The 19,380-nt window shown below is 38.7% G+C and overlaps 1 protein-coding gene across 1 annotated transcript; it reads left to right on the top strand.

Annotated features, from left to right (window-relative positions):
* The first annotated feature begins 513 nt into the window (after nucleotides 1-513).
* On the top strand, nucleotides 514-8,595 carry calm3a (calmodulin 3a (phosphorylase kinase, delta)). The gene is made up of 6 exons (XM_018702063.2): nucleotides 514-727; nucleotides 4,734-4,764; nucleotides 5,145-5,288; nucleotides 6,038-6,144; nucleotides 6,431-6,566; nucleotides 6,854-8,595. The coding sequence occupies exons 1-6, from the start codon at nucleotides 725-727 to the stop codon at nucleotides 6,880-6,882; spliced, it is 450 nt and encodes a 149-aa protein (XP_018557579.1). The 5' UTR covers nucleotides 514-724; the 3' UTR covers nucleotides 6,883-8,595.
* Nucleotides 8,596-19,380: the final 10,785 nt, after the last annotated feature.

Raw genomic sequence — 19,380 nt, 5'->3', positions numbered from 1 at the left:
GACCAAATCATTATTTTGTAGTTGGGACACTGTCCCATAAAATAAACATAAATACATATTGCATCAGATGTGTGATTACAAGATATAGAACAGAAAGGTATAGTCTTAACTTAGATGTCACACAGTTTTATTTATTTATGTGTAAGTTTTTATTTATAATATATTCTATTATCGTAAATATGGCATAAAAGATCAAGTACTTCAGTGTTTTGTTTTGTTTTGTTTTTTTTCTAATTACAGGTAGCATTCATACATGATCAATTAGACATTCTTAATCTTCCATACAGTATCCCTTCTCGAGACGGGATGGTGGGGGTGGTATCTTTGCGCGCTTCGAAATATAGTGCAATAAGACTTATGGTTTTGGTCGGTCTTAAGTGTCAAAGTGACATTCAGTAATTTAAAAAAAATGAATGAGCCACTGCAATTAAAACACTTTCACACGGACAGTGTTCGGCATTCTGGAAATGTACTGAATGGGGCGACCAAATATATACCGGCGGAGGGATACAGCCATCGAGCTCAGGCATAGTAGAACCACCGCGTCGCAGGTTTCCGGGCAAACACCGGGATACAGTCTCCATAGATTCCCCCAAACCTATTTTCTTAACTTCGATATCATTCGTATACGTCATTTTCGTGCCTGTCTCTTTAGTAAGTTAAATACAAAACTTTGCATTGAGCGTTTTGTCGCCTCTACGGAGCTCGAAAAGTCAACGGGACAATGGTGAGTACAAGCTAACGTTAACGTGAGCCTCACTCCCAGAAATCGTTAGCTTTGTTTCGTTAACGTCGAATTGCGCTTCTTTAGTCTCGAAATGAACAGCCGCCAAGTAGCTTATCGTTTTGCACTCAGTCGAAAAAAGCATGGACGAACGTCTTCTCCCAGTCATCTGATAACCTAATTTGAAAGTCCAAACCAGCTAACCGCTTTCTGGTGTTTTTATTGGCTGCAAAATTGCAGAAAATGCTGCAGTGCATTTAATAGACGTATCTAAGAATTACTATTAAATGTATTGGGATGATTGAGAATCTGCACCGACATTTAATTTTACTCACAGTCACTTAACCTAGTTGTCAGTTTATCGCAGTTAAGGTCAGCGGTTTTCTGTGTAACGTTACTCAGCAAATGATGCGAGAAAACCATTTTCTTTACTGGGGTCTGTCAACTGCGCAGCATGCACGTCGTGCTGTGAGAGGAAACGGGCGACCTGTTTCCTGCTGTAATATCATATCTGTCATTTAGCTAATTTGCTCAAGTGTTTGTAAATAGTGTGGTTTCAACCTCCGTGCTTGGATCATGGTTTGTAGCGTTTTTTTAATCATTAGCTTTGAGTCGAGAGTGGGCGTGGTGGTGGCTGTGAAAGGGGTGCTGTGTAAAAATAGACCGTCCAGTGTTAACGTGATCTTGAAACCCATCTCGTTAATCTTGCAAGACAGATATCAGAACCGCGGCTCAAACTGCCTCGCTAACTACCCTATTTTGCCACTTCACATAACAAGCTGCTGCAACACGGGTAATACCTCTTGCAGGCACATCATCAGGGTGTTTTGAATGTAGTGTGACATGCGCAACAAGCGAAAAAAGGTTGTAATCGCTACCAATTGCGATTACATAACACTACAGCTCACAGGTAGTAGTGTGCCGCTCACCGTTAGCAACAATTGTTTGTCATATTGCATTGAGTTTATGAAGGTGATGTTGCATCATGTTTGCACCGTGGTTTCTCGCAACACCACCATGACAGCATCTCCTCCGTTACGTATTGCGCCATAACGTTGAACCGCATTCTGCTCATGCTGAATGATCCTCTTTGCTACCCCTCCTTCCGCGCCTCCCTTCCCCCCGCATTGAACCAAACCATCCTTGGTGCAGTAGGCTGTCAGGACCCGCAGTGCACCCTCCAAAATGGGAAGTAACTATATCAAATAATCCCTATTATGACACTACAAATGAATCCTTTCTACAGTCCCTCGTCTTTTATCTGTATTGTAAAAGAACAGACACATGGTCTGTGATAGATGTTGTTGTCTGCCAAGCAGAGAAACTTGGATCATGCCACAGTAGCAGTATCAGTTGCATACTGGCCAAACAGACTTTGCTTGTCTAGATTTGTGATTGCAAAAAAAATTAGATAATAATAATAGCAACATGCAGCCCTTGTAGTTTTCTGTTCTGGACTTAAGGAAATGTGATGTGATCCCTTGTTTGCTGGTGAGTTGAAAGCCACAATACTGTTTTGCTGAGCACTTTTCACAGCAGCCACATAAATCCTCTAACATTCAACTGTGCTCTGCCCTGATCCAGACACTGCTTGCTTCAGCACCACCAAATTGGCTTGCGGTGGACAGAATGGATACTCTGCAGTCTGTCTTGCTCCCTTCTTTTTTACCTCCCCTCTCCCCCCCCTTCACCCAAACCAACACGGTGACTCATTGAAACCGACTCAAAGAACACATGGTGTTACCACCACCTCCAGCTACAGAAATGTTAGCTTTAATCTCTCTGGTTTTAAAAAAGGCAAAGGATTGTTAGGAACTCATTTATCTTTAATTTGTGATGCAGCAGCATGTGGACACAATGGAAGTGAGAGTTTTTGTTTGTTTGATGCATTAGCTCTGGAGCTACATGGTTTTAATTGCTACTTTTGATTGAACTCGAATGAATTAGTCCTTGGGCTTAATGATAACATAGCACTATCAGCTTATCTTCCATCACTTAGCTAACATCAGTGCTGTGATGTTGTCGACTTGTAGGATTTATTATATGCAGCAGTGTCTGATCATCTCAGTAATCTGAGAATCATATTCTTACAATATGAAGGACTACACAGAGACACATAAGCACACAGCAAGCAGTGTCAAGCAACAGTTGGCACAGAGGTTAGTCTGTGATGATGAACCCAGCCTCACATTTGTTGAGTAAAAAAAAAAAGATATAAAGAGGTGGATAGTTGCAGTGATATTCAGTGTGCTACATTGGCGACCCTGTTCGTGTCTCACTAATTATAGCAGGCGTGTGTATTTCGGGCTGTGGAATATTTATACCCGTCCCTCATCACACTTTCTCAGCCTGAAGTGGGCATGTTGACTGACTTAGACAGGCCTGGTAAGACCTCATGAGGATGACAGAATGACATCTCAGATGAAGTTGAAGAATGTGTTGGGTGTACGACTGCAGACACATTAATGTTTTGTAATGAGTAAAGTGGTAAAACCTGTCTTAAGAGCAGCAGATGATTTTTCTTAAAAAAGAAACGTGCACCTTCTGTAATAACCTTACTCCAATAATGCAACGAGTCATTTTTTATTAAATGGATTACAAAAGACCAAGTTTTTTTATATACAATAAAAAGCTTGGTCCAGCTCTAAAACAATATAAGGACCAATGATCAGTTTGTCTTTTACTAAGTGTCCACCTAATAAAGGACAGGGAGGTTAAACAATCGTTAATTGCTTTGCAACTGTAAGCTAGGTCATAGGCAATGTCTGGGACCAGCTGTCAGATCATATCACAGTCTGCTTTGAATGAGTTTCCTTTGGAGTGCATTTGCATTGGCACATTTGTTTAAATTGTTTACACAGTGGAGTCTGCTGCAAGTGCTCCTCACTGGGATGACTCAAAGTTTTTATCTTTTTAATTATTATGTTGAAGACCCTTAAGTCACATCCACCCAAAACTAATGTTTGAGAATCAAACACTCGTCATCTGTAGCCATGAAAGATGGCTGCAAAAAGTTTCTTTCTTCGCCACGAACAGCAGCTGTGGTCAGCTTGAATTTATGTCATATCTAGTCATGACTAAACTAAAAACAGAAATATGAAGAGATTTACTTCAGTTTACTTCTCTTTTTTGGTAAGATCTGTGACAGCTCACTGCTCTCCTCTGTGAGTTGTCCTCATACTGTGCTAAATTGGTGTGGTAAAGAAAAGACAGATACATGCAATTAAAAGTAAACTGTTAAGATTTGGCTGTCTGTCAGTTGTTGCCTGTTCACAATTTAATAGCGGTCAGCTTATCCCAACCTGTGCAGCTAGTATCATGGTTATGGTGAATGCAAACAAGGACCCTCCTATATCATATCTTGTTTAAGAGCTTCACGGTTTTCATGAAGATCAGAGCAAAACTAGATGAGCTCTAGTGACATTGAACAATTTCTGACTCAACTTGGATAATGTCATGTCTCTGGAAGTAGCTAGTAGTTTGTCAAGGTGTCCTGGCAAATACAGCTGTAGATGCCATTAGTGAAGGAATGAAAATGTGTTTTCAGCTCTTGTGTTTTTGTTTGTTTGTTTGTTTGTTTGTTTGTTTTTAGCTAGCCTTCCCTTAGAACAGTGATTTGCATAAGGTTTATGCCTGTTCTGAATAATGAAAAAATATTTAGATTTTTTTCAATACTCAGCCAACAAATCTTGTCTTGGGTTCTTAGAGAGCTAGTCTAGGACAGAGTGCTTTTGGGTCACTGTTTTTAAGCGATAATAGCAGAAACACTATTGTATTTCATTGCACCTCTATGGTCTGATATCATTCTTGACAGTACAATATTTGTTTATTTGTTTACTGCATAAAGTTCATATTGTCATTTCTAGATTATTTTATGTCTGCCCTACCATAATGTCAAACATACATTCTACTGTTTATTTAGTCATTGCATCAGTCTAAACCAAGTCTGTCCTAAATACTTTGTAAATACTGTCAGTGCTTTATCAATGTCCTGTTCTTTTGTTAACAGGCCGATCAGCTGACTGAGGAGCAGATTGCTGGTGAGTGCATACCTTAACCGTGTTTGGTTTGTTTTTTCTTTAGCAGCTCCTTCACTCACCACTAAATCAAAGAAACTATGCCGTCTAAGAGATTAAAGGAACCAGAGGTGTATGAGGATGTAAGCTGATGATCCTACCCTGCTGACTAGTTAATTATACTCACACAAATTCCATAGGTGTCAACCAGATACTGGTGATGTGGTTAAAATTAAAAATCAGCAGGATTTTGAGCCAAGAGTCACTGGATAAAACCTCACATGAAAAAGCTCACAGTGAATGATGTTTTTCTACTCTGACCACTTGAAAGATTGAAAGTGAAGTGCCTGTGCCGACCTGAATACTCACAGCATACTAACTGTGTTATTTCTGTGAATGCACAGAGTTCAAGGAGGCGTTCTCACTGTTTGACAAGGATGGTGATGGTACAATCACTACCAAAGAGCTCGGGACTGTGATGCGCTCTCTGGGACAGAACCCCACCGAGGCTGAGCTGCAGGACATGATCAATGAGGTGGATGCTGACGGTGAGGAGGAAAAGTGCAAACATGCAAGAAAATTCCACTTGTTAAAACTTTCCTCTTGCCGGGAAATAATTTATTTTTTACTGAGATATTAAGTGTATTAGCACAAGCACTTTGGTTTAAATTTACAGTCCATTTTCTCAGTTGTCTGCCCTTGTATCCCAAATTATCTCATTGAATTCAATTCATCTGGCATTTTTTACCTCATGCCAAATGTAAAAATGCACAAAAACAAGTCACTTAAATTTAATGCCACTAAATGTCACACTGGAAAAATCCCAACTTTGGTGATCCACAGTGATAATATCAAAACAGACACTGTGGCAACAGGTAGACCTGTTACATCACTGGCAGGGTAGTTTTATAGATTTATTGTGTGGATCCTGCTTAAGAAATTTACAACTCTTCTCACAACTCTCACGATTCTCTTGTAATTTGGTTAAATCACATGATGTCATACGATGCAAGAGCATACCTCATTAAATTCTGATGAACTGATATACATTACTGTGTGGTGATTGTATTTAGGAAACAATCAAGGCTATAATAAGGACACTTTGTACCAGAGCCCAACCAACTCTGATGTAAAAAAAAAAAAAAGAAAAAAAAGTGATCACTCACATTGGGTTATTAAAGAATTATGACCAAGATATGTACTGAGTGGGACATTTTACAGCTGAAAGATCAGCTGCTGCTACATGCTACACATCTGTTTTGGTTATTTGTAATATTAAAAACCTCCCTCTGTGAAGGTAATGGCACAATTGACTTTCCTGAGTTCCTGACCATGATGGCCAGGAAGATGAAAGATACAGACAGCGAGGAGGAGATCAGAGAAGCCTTCAGAGTCTTTGACAAGGTGAGCAGACTAAGAATATTAACTAAATTAGCAGCACTGTGTTTGTCACAAATATCTTTGTGATTGATTTTTAGTTGTCACACAAGATCACTGTTTTATTTTCCTTTGACCAGCACCTTGGTTAGTCATCTTAAGCATGCTAACAACATAACAGGTTTCTAGCACCGAGAATACCATAGAGATTATCTTGATAAAGACACTGAAACTGACTTCAGTAGTATTCGACTCCTAGCTCTTATGTAAAATAATAAATAAATAACAGAAGTTCTTCTGTTGCCGTTTGCAGGATGGTAATGGCTACATCAGTGCAGCAGAGCTACGGCACGTCATGACCAACTTAGGGGAGAAGCTCACTGATGAGGAGGTGGACGAAATGATCCGCGAGGCTGATATTGATGGTGACGGTCAGGTTAACTATGAGGGTGAGATATGCTTTTTGTTTGCTTCCTTCCTTTTGCCACTAATGAAAATGTATCATAACATTCATTTGAAGATGTTAAAACCAACACTGATGCACTAACCACAACCCTGTCACTGCTTGTGTGTTTTTTCACTTTGCCACTTGTCCTCCCTACAGAACAAGGAACACATTTATTGTCATATTACTAAGACAAGCACCAGGGACAATTGCAACATAACTTTAATAATAAGCAAGCAAGTTTTGCTATTTGGCCTGCTATATAAGTATTGCTTTCTGCTCCTTTCACAGAGTTTGTCCAGATGATGACTGCCAAGTGAAGAGAACACTGAAAATTCTCTCAACATTGCTTGTCCTCACTGTCTTTTAAGAACCAAATAAAGGAACAACTAGCAAATGATGAACTAACTTCCCCCCCAGAATCACTTAACTGTAGAATTTTGCAATTTGTGCTTCAGTACATCCAACTACTTCTAAGGTATCTGTTTAGCAAACACCAACAGAATAATCCCTAGAGAAGTTAATGGACCAAGCTTTAAGAGGGCTGAAGCCCCCGTACTTCAGACCAAGATTCTGCTGAGTCACCCAGCTTCTGATTAATTTAGAGGAAAGAGCAACACTGAAAAAGGCAGAGGGATAGGAACCTCATGCCATGGTTCGTATAGAGAAGTTGGCTATTTAATTCTTTCCAAATAATTATCAACAAAGAAAATTGACTTTGTCGCACCGGTGGTGATTCTCCAAACACTGAATTGAGTACTGTTCTTGCATGCACCCTTTCTGTGGCGGTCTCTTGTCACAACAAGGAGGCTCTGATTCCATCAGAGGTAGTGGTCAGATCGTGTACACACTGGAGGTATATACATAAATATATAGCTATATATCTGTAAAAAAAAAATTGTGTCACTATTGATTATTGCAAGAGCAAATAGTTGCAATGTAGGGTGTTCATTGGTGCTCGGTTTCAGATGGGAATTCTTAATACCTTGAAGAGTTCAGACAAGGATGAGAGACTCAAAAGTGCTGAAGGTTTTTTCCCCTCGGGGATGTTATATTGTCTTGTTTTGAGTCGTGGGCTTTACATTGCCTGCAGCACTAATTGGAGACAGTAGTATGTTGTATGGCTTCAGGACGATTATTGTGAAAACACACTTAAGGACTGCAGTTAATACATTTGTTCTGCAAACAGATATCCTGATGATACAATATTGATGTAATGCTTTATAAATGTGTTCTCAAATATTAATGTATTGATGACAAACTTTGGTCACAAAATATATCTATATATATTAGTGTATCGTAAAGTTTGCATTGCCTATTGTTGTAGTAAATGACCTGTGACATGTTTTATCTTTGGTTTTGAAATGTGCCATAATACTCCGCCTCAACCTTGCAAGACTTGTAGTTCATTAGAATATAATAAATCTACTTAATATAATAACATAAAAATACATGCAGTTGAACATATTTGCACTTTGGTATAAACCATTTTGTTCTAAAAGAAGAAAAAGAAACCAAATGTCACTGTTGCTGCTGCTATAACAGCTCATATGTTTCACTCATTTCTCGTCCTTCTTGTTGTCTGCTCTTCAATTTGTAGTCCGGTGATTCAAACTTCAATCTGCTTGCTGTTTTACTGAACAGAATACATATACTGTATATTCACAAATAACTACTTGTGGTGGGGTTGATGTGTTTCATTTGGGCTATTTGAATGGGACATTCAGATGGGGACGAAATGGGGCTGTAGCAAGGAATTCAGCTTTAGGTGTGAGATTGGTTTCAGTGTTAGTTTTTTTTTTTTTTTTTTAAACAGTTGGCTATATTTGAGAAGCAGGTTAGATGAGGGTATCTTTTGATTCCTCAAAGCAGGAAATTTAAATACTGCTGTTTTAAGGCATTATAATTGGTTACCTTTGATTCAGATGTTTGGAAGTAAATGGTAAATGGACTGTTAACTAATGAAGGTTCTCAAAAATGTAAAGATGTGATATATTTTCCATAAATCAATAAATTGACTGAGCTTTACTTCACCTGCATTTCTTTGTCATGTTTAATCCAGCGTGAGTAAGTTTTACACACACACTGTTGGAAATAGGGTGTGTGTAGCACAAGTGCCTCTCAATAATATCGCACTACAGCCTTCCTCTGTCAGCGTCCCTGTGCCAGAAAGGAGCGCTAATCTCATCCAGACAGTCTCAGATTGGGTCAGGGCAGGTCACCCTAGCCTTCACTGGAGAAACTATCCCAGGCACAGTCTATATTTAGCGGCTCATTAGATTGCTACAGGAGTCTGTGGTAATCCAGGTCAGCACGGGTCACGACCTCTCACCCGCACACACTAAATGCAGACAAGGAGTGCCGGCCTTTCTCACTGACGGGCAAGATCAAGAGCCAATGGGATGGAGTTTTAAGTGGTGCAGGCAGAAGCGATTGGATGCGCGTCCACATGCTAATCGCGTGGTTAAGTAGATGAGAGTAAATGACTTAGGAAACAAGAGCACACTCAGCAGGACAATAAAAACGGCAGCACTGCAGGCACAGGCAGGTGTGATTATCCCTCTCTGGTTGTGTAACTCTAACATAACCAGGAGGAGATAATATAGTTCTCACAGAGAGCAGCGAGAATGCTTCAGTAAAACTTTGAATTCATGACTTACTTGTAGTGGAGTATTTTTTAAAGTGTTGTATTACTACTTGTACTTAAGTAAACAATCTGAAGTATTATGACTGAAACATAGTATTTATAGTATTTGACAATATTGGGGTGTTTGAGCTGTTTGACCATCAATGGTGGAAGAAGTATTCACAATGTATTATTATGCATTATATTATTAGTACTGATGCATTAATGTGAACTGTAAGTAACATTTCACTGTTGTAGTTAGTCAATGTGGAGCCAATTTTTACTTCACTTACAGACTGTGGTCTATAAAAACTGCCACCACAAGTATGATCTAGTAGCAAAGGATTATAGCATAGCTTCAACAGTAGGTGGTGCTGTTTCATCAACTTCTAACTCAACTTGCAGCATCTAATTTGGGTCAGGAGCAGCATATATAGTACAGCATGGCTGATTGGTGAAGGAGATAAGACACAGTAATTGAAAACAGCTGAATTAACAAATGATTTCAATTAAAGGTGATTAAACCCAGGTTGCTTTAAGTCTCCATGTATTTCTCAAAGGGCAGAAATAAAACTGCAATAAGTGTGTGTTTGTGTGTGTGAATAAGGTGTGAGTACCTGCATGAATTGTACGGAAACTCATTTGTGTGTTTGCTTGGGTGAACCACACCCACCACCCATAACTGTGTACACTTTGTAATGTAACCCAATCACCCCCCCGCTTGAGAAATGCAGAGTATTTGTTTTCATTCTCATTATGCCTGAAGGAGGCAGAGGCTGTGTGTCGATTATTATGTAAACTGTACGGTGTAATGCAGACTCTTGAATAATGTAACTATTTTAGGAATAATTATGTTTGTTTAGTGTCCCCTTTCCTCCATCCTTTCTCGGGAATATTTCCACACAAACACACAAACATATAGAATCTCCCTTTTCGTCATCTTCTTCCGTCTCCTTCCCCTGAAACCATTCATTGGTCACATGCTTCTTGTCATCCTTGCTCACTTTGCATGCGACCAAACCAACATTGTACACACTTTTGCTTTCTCTCTGCACACTATATAGTCTAACTTCATGTCTCTTCAAAATCACACAACATCCTACAACAACCATTACTATACTTTCTGGCTGTGAATATTTTGACATTTGTAAAGTTCTAACAGTAGTAAAGTGAAATGTACAGCAGTGCCTCTGCTCATGAAGCCAGTTTGAATTAATCACCAGCTTCTACTGACACAACCAGTATTTTTTAAGGTGTTGGATAGCTTTGTTCAGTACTAGCTCTCTTCACACTTGATCCCCTCTCAAATCTCTGTCTGGATATCTGCCCAACATAGTAGTCACATAGTGCTTCAGCAAAACTCAGTTGTTAAACAATGTCTTCTACAACAGTGATCCCCACCCTTTTTGGTTTGTGACCCCTTACAATGAGTCTTACGTTACAGATATATGTTTTTCTGCCATTTTACCCTCTCCTACCCTTACAACTCATTCATTTTGTAAACCTATGGGTGGGTCAAAGTCAGTTGTTTTAGTGACTCTACAGGTTAATGCACTATTATACAGGGAGGAGGGAGCTAATTAGCTAATAAACTCTATAAATAACCTCTATGTGGCACCTTGTTACACCAGTTTGAACTTTCTTCTGGTTATATAATGTGTTTCTTTCGCATACGACAGTTAATTTACTCAAATGTTTGTGGATGTGTGAGAATGTATTTAAACGCTCTCTTATTCTTTTGAAGATCTTTTTTTTTATTAGCATTTCCATCATTTTTGGATAGTAAATAGGATGAGACAGAAAGGGGGGGGGGGGGGGCGGGGGGGGGTTGCAACATATGTCCCTCGCTGGGATTAAACAGGGATGTTGTGGTTATATGCTATCCATCTTTGCCTTTTGACCATCAGGACGCCCACTCTTTTTATGGTTTGTGGGAATTTCTCAAGGAGGACACACATATTTGCAGTCATCTACCACATTTTCCACTGCATTTAAAATGTTCAAGTAATTCATTTGCCAGAGACTAAATTTCAAAATAAATGCAACTATCAGATTCCCACAATGTCTTTATGTTATATTTACTCATTTTGTAACTTAATGAGAAATACCATTAACAAATAAAGTGATAGATTGTGGGATAATCCTCAAAATTTTTTTCCTGAATTTTGAGGACACTTTTCTAAATAAACTATTTTCACTTTATCACATGAGAACGCATTACTACTTCATTCTGACAGATAGGATTTATCTATCAGAACAGACTACTATGAATCTGGGTAAAAGTAGGGTAGCTCGTTTTTGTCAGGTAGTATCTACCAGAATACTGTTACAGACTGTGGACACAGATCGTATGCTGTGTTATGCTGCATGTGTTTATGAAATTGTGAAATATCCTACAGTTTTCACATACTAATGAGCTTTGACTATTGTTGCTTTTCTTCAGTTTTTATTCTATAGACCTTAAAAAAAGGAACTTAAAAAGAAAAAAAAATAAATGAAACTAGGCTGCAATAACCACAGTGGGGCTAATGAGGGAACAGAACAGGTGAGTAGGTGGGTGTTGGAATAAGGTGACTGTGAATGGCAGGGAGGACAGGGGTTACTGCAGGGCATATGAGAGTGATATGATCTGGATTAACAAAGAAGTTAGTGAGTGGTAAAAAAAAAAAAAAAAAAAAAAAAAAACGTGGATAAGATTACTAGAGAATGAGCAGGAAATGTACCGTCTGTACAGAATGCCTGATAAGAAATATATTAAGAGCATTTTCCAGTGACAACTGAGAAAATGCGTAATATGTCAGAATAAAGTATTGCATTTTTTTTTAAATCTCTGTACATGCACATGCTCATTTAATGATTAGAATGTCTCTTGTACAACATTTCAGTCATTCTTGTGTGCTATCATGGTCTGATTGTGCTTTGTTAGGGCTGACAAATGTTTATAGAACATTTTCAATAAAAAATAATCTGATAAACATGACATTCTACCATCAGTTTTCAATAATAAAATCGCTGTAGGTTATTAAAATGTAACAGTATAATGATAGTCACTATTTAGACAATGATGATGGTATTTAAAATGAGATTATGGATAAGTCTGCTCTGGAAAAATATGCGCTTGAATCAATAAAAGAAACTGATGTGGGACGCTCAAAGAAACCATTAGTTTTGAGAAAATCCTCTCTTGCCCTTAAATGGTTGGTTCTCAGCTGTTATTACTCTATCAATACATCAATGAAGTGGTTTTAGATGGGAAATTCCCAGCAGGACTCTTTTCTAATTACAGACCACAATGGGGCTCTGTTTTGTTTTTCTCATTCTGATATTGAACTGTGGTGTGTGTCCAGCGTTCTGATAGAGAAAACTTACTGGACACTGAAAGCTGCTTTACTGTAGTGGATGATTGATGTTCAGCACAATAATAATTATTCTATCTATATCTATAGATATATTAATTATTATATATAATAATTATTATATTATTCTACTACACATCAGTTTCTGTATTTTGCGTAAAGGGAAACCAAGCTGAAGGCCAGGACAGTGCCACAGGAAAACTCAGCAACTGTCTGTTACTGGCAAGATTAAGCCAAAGAGAATGGAAAGAGGTGAAGAAGAAGTGAAAAGCTCTTGCTTCCAAAATTACTAAAAAGGGGAACTACAGTATATATAACCTTTCTTTTTCCTGTCTTGAAGAGCAAGGGATGACTGAAGTAAGGTTTTGCTTTAGGCTGAGGGCAGTCTCTTTCACTTTGTGACAGATAACACAATTCATGTCTACTTGTGCTTGCAAGAGGTAGTCTGGATTTTTTCTGGGTATCATCTCTGGTATTTCATTTTTTATTCCTTGGAGTTCACGATATCTGTAGTGACTTTCATATGCTTCAAACAAAGAGATCCTAACATGTGTTATCTGACCACATCAAAAGAACTCCAAATAGGCTTACTCAAACATCATAGCCATTACCTCTCTCCGAAATGTAGGTATCTTTTGTGTATTTTTGTGGTTGTGACACAATGAACTTTACAGATGGGGTTGCAGTCAGAACTCTAGTCACTTACTGATTTTCAAAAGCTTTCAAGGTGTAGCCACTGGAAAGAGGATTTTAGACACCGTCATCTGATTCAAAAGGAGCTTAATTTGAAGCATACGTAGGTCTACGAAAGTATAGACCTAAGACATATAACTGAAAAAAAATGCCTTCTTAGTTTTGTGTATTGTTTTTAATTAGACATTTTTTCATATTCCTGTATATGTTTTCAACCGAGTGTGGCATCTTTATTTGGTATGTGTGATTCTTAGCCTGGGACAATGTCCATGCCAGCTGAGACCTGTTTAGACAGAAACCACAGCAAGTGAAGCATCTGGAAAAACAATCTCTGTTAGCAGAGAAAACATCTTCAAATTCCATTAAAGTTTGAATTACATCAAACAAGGTAAGCCGACCCAGGCCTGGCTCATTATCTCAGTATTATAGTTGCCTGTGTATTGTCTACAGGATTGGGAAAGCCCAGTCTGTTTCTGTGTAAATTTCCATTGTACCACAAGTGTAGGCGGTGTGTTGCTAAATGCTAAATGTAAATTGTGTTATTCTTTAGAAACGTGTTAAAACGTTAAATTTCTACTTTAAATGAAATAAATAAATTGGTGTCATGTCACAGGACGTTACAAACAAGTCACGGCAGAGCAGTCATTTCAAGCTTTGCCAGTGTTTTGCCTGTGTTATCATTATCTAGATGATGAGCAGTCCCTCACAAATGTGGTTACCAAAACATTTGGAAGAGCTGCACATACATGATATCCTCCTCTACCACTTGGAATATGACTGCAACTGCACACCTCACTTTGTTGTTAATATTGAATACTGTACCGGTCAAACTCATCTGAGTTATACAGATGTAGACCACTTCTGGACTCTGTACAGTTTATACTTTTTCTTTCTTCTTTTCTGCACATGCTCTCCTGTTTTAACTTTCTCTCTTTTTTTTTTTTTACTTTAAGCATTTATTTTCCATCCATGCTAATCATACAGGACAGCAAGGCATTTTGTTGTACATGTGTACACTTGTTCTGTTGCATGAGAGTAACCTCTGAATCTAGCAAGATCTGTAATTCTGATGGTCTCTTAATTAGCACTTTATTAGAAGCAGGTGCGCTGACAGGGTCTCCCAGGTGGTGCCTATTCAAGTGATCAAGATGTTGGACGTAAGGAACAATGAAGTGAGAATGAAAAATACAAATTTATTCTTTGATATCTTGAGTTGCTTATCTTCGAGTAAACATATGAGATGAGAATTGTAACTGTAACATAGCAGAACTGGGGTGTACTGGAATTATTTTTGGTGTTTGTGTGTGTGTGTGTGTGTGTGTGTGTGTGTGTGCGTGTGGGGTCTCCCCAATGGAATCTGCCCATTCACATCAGAAGCATCAAGTGTTTACAGTCAATCAGCTGCAGCTCACTGAACACTGCTTACCATGATTAATCTTAAAACCAGTCTGGTGTTTACTCCTCTGACTGTAAAAACAAATGAGGAGGAAATTAGGTCCTGAAATGTATAAAGTCATGCCTTTCAGGACTTCATGACATGCACAGCTGAAAACATGTGTTGGATAATTAAATACTTTGGCTATTAACATTTCCATTACTTAGATTTGATACTTATCAATCAATGAAAACACATGGTACTAATTACAGAGATCATGTTGGACAAATATGGTACTAAATATATATGAATATATTTACACTGAATATAAATAGAAAACAATATGCAAACATATGGAAATCTTTCTAGTGTTCTCTGTTGCACTGCCTGTCACACACACATGCTGCTTTCCTTCTCCTTAGAGTGAGTTTTTTTGTGGGGTAGAGCCTATTTCATTGTGGTAGCTATTTCATATCTCTTCAGATTTGAGCTTAACCTCTGATTTATATTCAGCTTTGTGTCACCATTAACAATCTGCTTTCAGTTAGGACTGAGTGAGTCAGATGAAAATATTCAACAATGAAATTCCCTGAGCTCCATGTGTTCCAGAATTTACATCATAGCGTTTTAATGTTATAATCCCATCATCTTCCAGCAAATTATGAGTTATGATAAATGCTCAAGTTTTTACTGATACTGGGCTTCTTCCTGAAAATGATCCATTTTCTACTTGCAGCAACACTCAAGTGACATTCATCAGTTCTGTTCACACCAGCGAGCAAATGCGGATTCTTTTATTGACAGAAAAAAAAGAGGTTGACATTAGACACCTCATTTACGTTATGGTGAATGGATGAAAGCCAGGTTTTCTCTGTGATTCAATCGAAGGAGGAAATGATGATTACCAGACCAAGCTTATCCATCATATGCTGAAACAGATGCTATTCATGTTCAGACAGTTCTTCAACTTATTTGAAGCTGTAGCTGTATCTGTACACTGCGACTTCATCTCTGGCAGTCACTAGTAAGCAAAGACAATAGAAAAAATACAGCTCAGTAAAACAACATTCATCTGGACTTTGGATTTCCAAATCTGTCTTCAAAACAGTCTGCAGACAGATCTAAGACAGATCAAAGTGTTTTATGTGTTATGTAATATGTTTTCATGTTTCGCTCTGATGACAGCATACAATGTCAAAACATGTGAGTAGTTAATGTATTTTAGACTTCCTGGTTGTTAAGCCGCCAAAATAAAAGTATTTTATGTTTTGGATACAGCGTCTTGTTTCTTTCCTTCTTTGTGTGTGTGTGTGTATGTGTGTGTGTGTGTGTGTGTGTGTGTGTGAGTGGTGTTTTTTTTTTTCTTCTTGGCTGGTGCCATTAGGTCCAAGCCCATCCATACATCTGCTGCATTCATCCATCAATCGGTCATCTATCAATCAAATCATGAGCTGTCCATCCTTCAAGATCTCTACAATTATCTATCCTTCCATTCACCAATCCATCCATCCATTCATTCATCCATCCATCCTCTTTTCATCCACTCATCTGTCCATCATCCATTAATCATCAAGCTATCAAACTACTGATTCATCCATCTGTCCATTCAACTATGTGCCATTCCATCCATCATCCATTATCTATCTCCCTCTGTCCATCTTAATTCTGAGTATCCATTTCACTGGAGCCGTGTGTTTGGTTTGTATGAAACCTGAGTCACCACACCTGTCTATTCATTAATAAACAGCATACATAAAACACATACATAAATCAGTGCTTCACTGCACTTTGTAAACCGCTTATGTATCATAGTAAAATCTTGTGCAAATGAACCAAGTGTTGATCTCTTTGTCTCCCTTGGCATGTTCACAAACTCGGCCCCTGCTTTGGGGGAAAGTGTCAGAGTTTGTTTTGAGCGTCTGTGTCTGCTGTATATTTAAAGGTGCCAGCCTGGTTTGTTTTACGGGCAGTGTAACTGTAAACAGGCTGCATACCATCCATGTCTTCAGGTACCCTGTGATAGTTAAAAGTAAATTAGAGCTTTGTCAGTGAGGGAGTGAGAGCTTTAGAGGTGGAGTGGGACCGAGAAGTGGATTAAAAACAAATACTCGCATGTCTTTGTTTGACAATATCACAGTGGCCCATGCCAGCAAACAACCACCCACTACCAGCTGTGAAACTGCACATCAACACTTTCATTTACGGAGAGTAAAAACAAGGAGCAACTTGATCTCTATTACTCCATCCAGAATTGAACATTTGCACTACACTTGTTTTCAATATGTTCTGTCATTTACACCAAACAGCAACTGGAAGCAAGCAAGTACAGTTACTGAGAGTGGAAACTGAGCTACATGTAATTACTATACAGCAGTTTGTTTTCATGGCTATTTTCCTGGTTGTGATGGTTTTATTGCTGCTACATATTATTTTAGGTGTCATGAAAAGAAACCATTTAGGAGCGTAGAAATGGTTCCACAAGAACTGTATCATTGTTCCATCCAGGGAAATGATGATGTGTTTATTATGTGTGTTTGTGTCATTTTATGTTCATCGACCAACATATCAACACTGTAATTTCCTTTTGTTTGGTTTTGTGTTGTTCTGTAATTAAGCCTGCAGGTCTGATTGTTGTATGATCATAGATATTTTCTGGCAAAGTTTCTTTCAGATGATTGAGTACACTTTCTTACAGGGGCGTAATTTGGGGGACACAATTGAGTTAATACATGCTATTTATTTCATGCATTCGTATTCATTAAATCAATCCAAACAACCTGCTTACAACACAAGCAACTTTCACCAGTGAACTGGGGCAGACTTTATGCTGCCTGAGAGTCTGCAAAGAGGTTGCTGCTGCTTGTTAAGGGCATTGCTTTGAGCAACTGAAAGCAGATGAGTGTAGCAACATTGTCAGAGGACAATGGTCACAGAGACTTTGGTGAAAAGTGAGGGGAAAATGTCCCCCAGTGGAATTTGTGCCCTTGCTTTCCTAAAAGGCCCTGTGCACACCACACAGATGTTTTTACTTATCCCATCTGATTAGATTTCTGCTCAGTTTGAAGTTGTGTGGAGATATGCTGGGAGTCGTGTGGTGCATTAACCTATGTATACTGTACCAATAAAAATATTAAAGGTGTGAAATTGATAAGATAATACTTATAAAAGTGCATGTTGTAACTGGTGAAACGACACAGGGTGAGGGATAACAGGCACAAGCCACACAAACACACACACAATCCAGACGAGGTCTAATCAGGGGTTAAGTGAAAACCCCTGTGTGGGTGTACCATGCCATGGACTTTAACATCCACATCTCTGCCTCCAGGAAGGGTTTATCACAACAGGCAAAATGTGAATCAAATATGCTCGACATCAACCCAAACCCACAAAGCAACGTCAGGCTGTAACTGTGGCATCCTTTACCTGGGTTAATCAGATCCATTAAAAACAAGCGTTAGCAACATCTATCAGCGGCGTGTTAGACATCACACATGGGTGGACAAATGAATGATGTCACACACCCTTGAGGCCAAAGTGATTAATTTGGAAAATGACACAGCAAAGCACTAGGTCATCCTGCCCATGCAGTAATGGAAAACACATTTTGTCAGGCACTGTACTTAAGTGCAGTTTTGTTACAGTTTCCCCAATACTTGCAGGTTAATGTTGAACTGATAATACAAATTATATAATACTACTACACTCTGAGAAGGGGACATTGTGCATAATGAGTATTTTTACTCTGGATTCCTTAGGTATATTGCTGTTACTTAAGTCAAATTTTGAATGCAGCCTCCTTGTTGTTGCACCTGTCATATTGTATGAGCGCTAGTGTTTTGAGTGTTTATTGCTTGTTTACAGCTTCTCTCATTCCACTTTTGTCATACACTCTTCAAGTTGTTCAAATATTTGACAGCATATTTAGTATTCTTAATCCCTGAGGGCCAGTTACCTTTTCTCTCTGCTCAAGTATTTCACCAAAGGCCGCAGTGACACAACAGAAACCATCCTGCAGGTTCCTGAAATGGAGAACGAACCAGCCGGGGGCTGGAAAAGCAAAAGCAACATACTGTCATGGCATTAATGTTCAGCCCAAAGAGCACTGGTTGTCCCTCTCTCAGCTGAGCTGCACCAAAGGCTGCATGGAATGTAAACTAGCTGAGATTAAGGCTATTCAAAACACCTTTTTAAAAACCAAGAAGAGACACTGCCAAACCAAACACTTACACAAAAGACTAATTGGATTACATTTTTTTCTGAGCTCGCATGGATAACAAGCCAATACTGACCCAAGTGCCTGTGTCAGTACAGCTAGGCCCTCTGAAACACAATCATTTCTATGTATTGGTGTCTGTGTTTTCTTATTTATTTTAGTCTGTGTTGCAATGAATGCAAGTTCTTTGTAGTTCACCTTTAGAGTAATGTGGTTTGAGTTTTTGAGAGATTGTGGGGGATAAGATTTTTATAGCCAGCGTGCTCGTGATGCAGCTTCTATTCCTGGACACAATGTGTACAACATCTTCAAACAAATAAGAAAAGGGCAAATTACTCCACATCCTGATGAACCTCCAGTAAAAACAAGTGAAGTTCCTTTAATTTTTTACCTTTTATCTCAGCTTTTAAAAGCCGCGAGGAAGATTGTCTGTCAGCGTGTTTCGATGCATCAGTACAGTGGGTGGGACTATACATCGATGCGAAAGAGAGTGGGAGGTGTGACGAGACAAGTCAGCTGAGGAAAAACCAGAGTTCACACAATCACTCTCAG

The sequence above is a fragment of the Lates calcarifer genome, linkage group LG21 (assembly GCF_001640805.2).
Source record: "Lates calcarifer isolate ASB-BC8 linkage group LG21, TLL_Latcal_v3, whole genome shotgun sequence".
Classification (NCBI taxonomy): domain Eukaryota; kingdom Metazoa; phylum Chordata; class Actinopteri; family Centropomidae; genus Lates; species Lates calcarifer.
The sequence above is the reverse complement of the archived record's forward strand: the minus strand, read 5'-3'. Positions and strand labels throughout refer to the sequence as shown.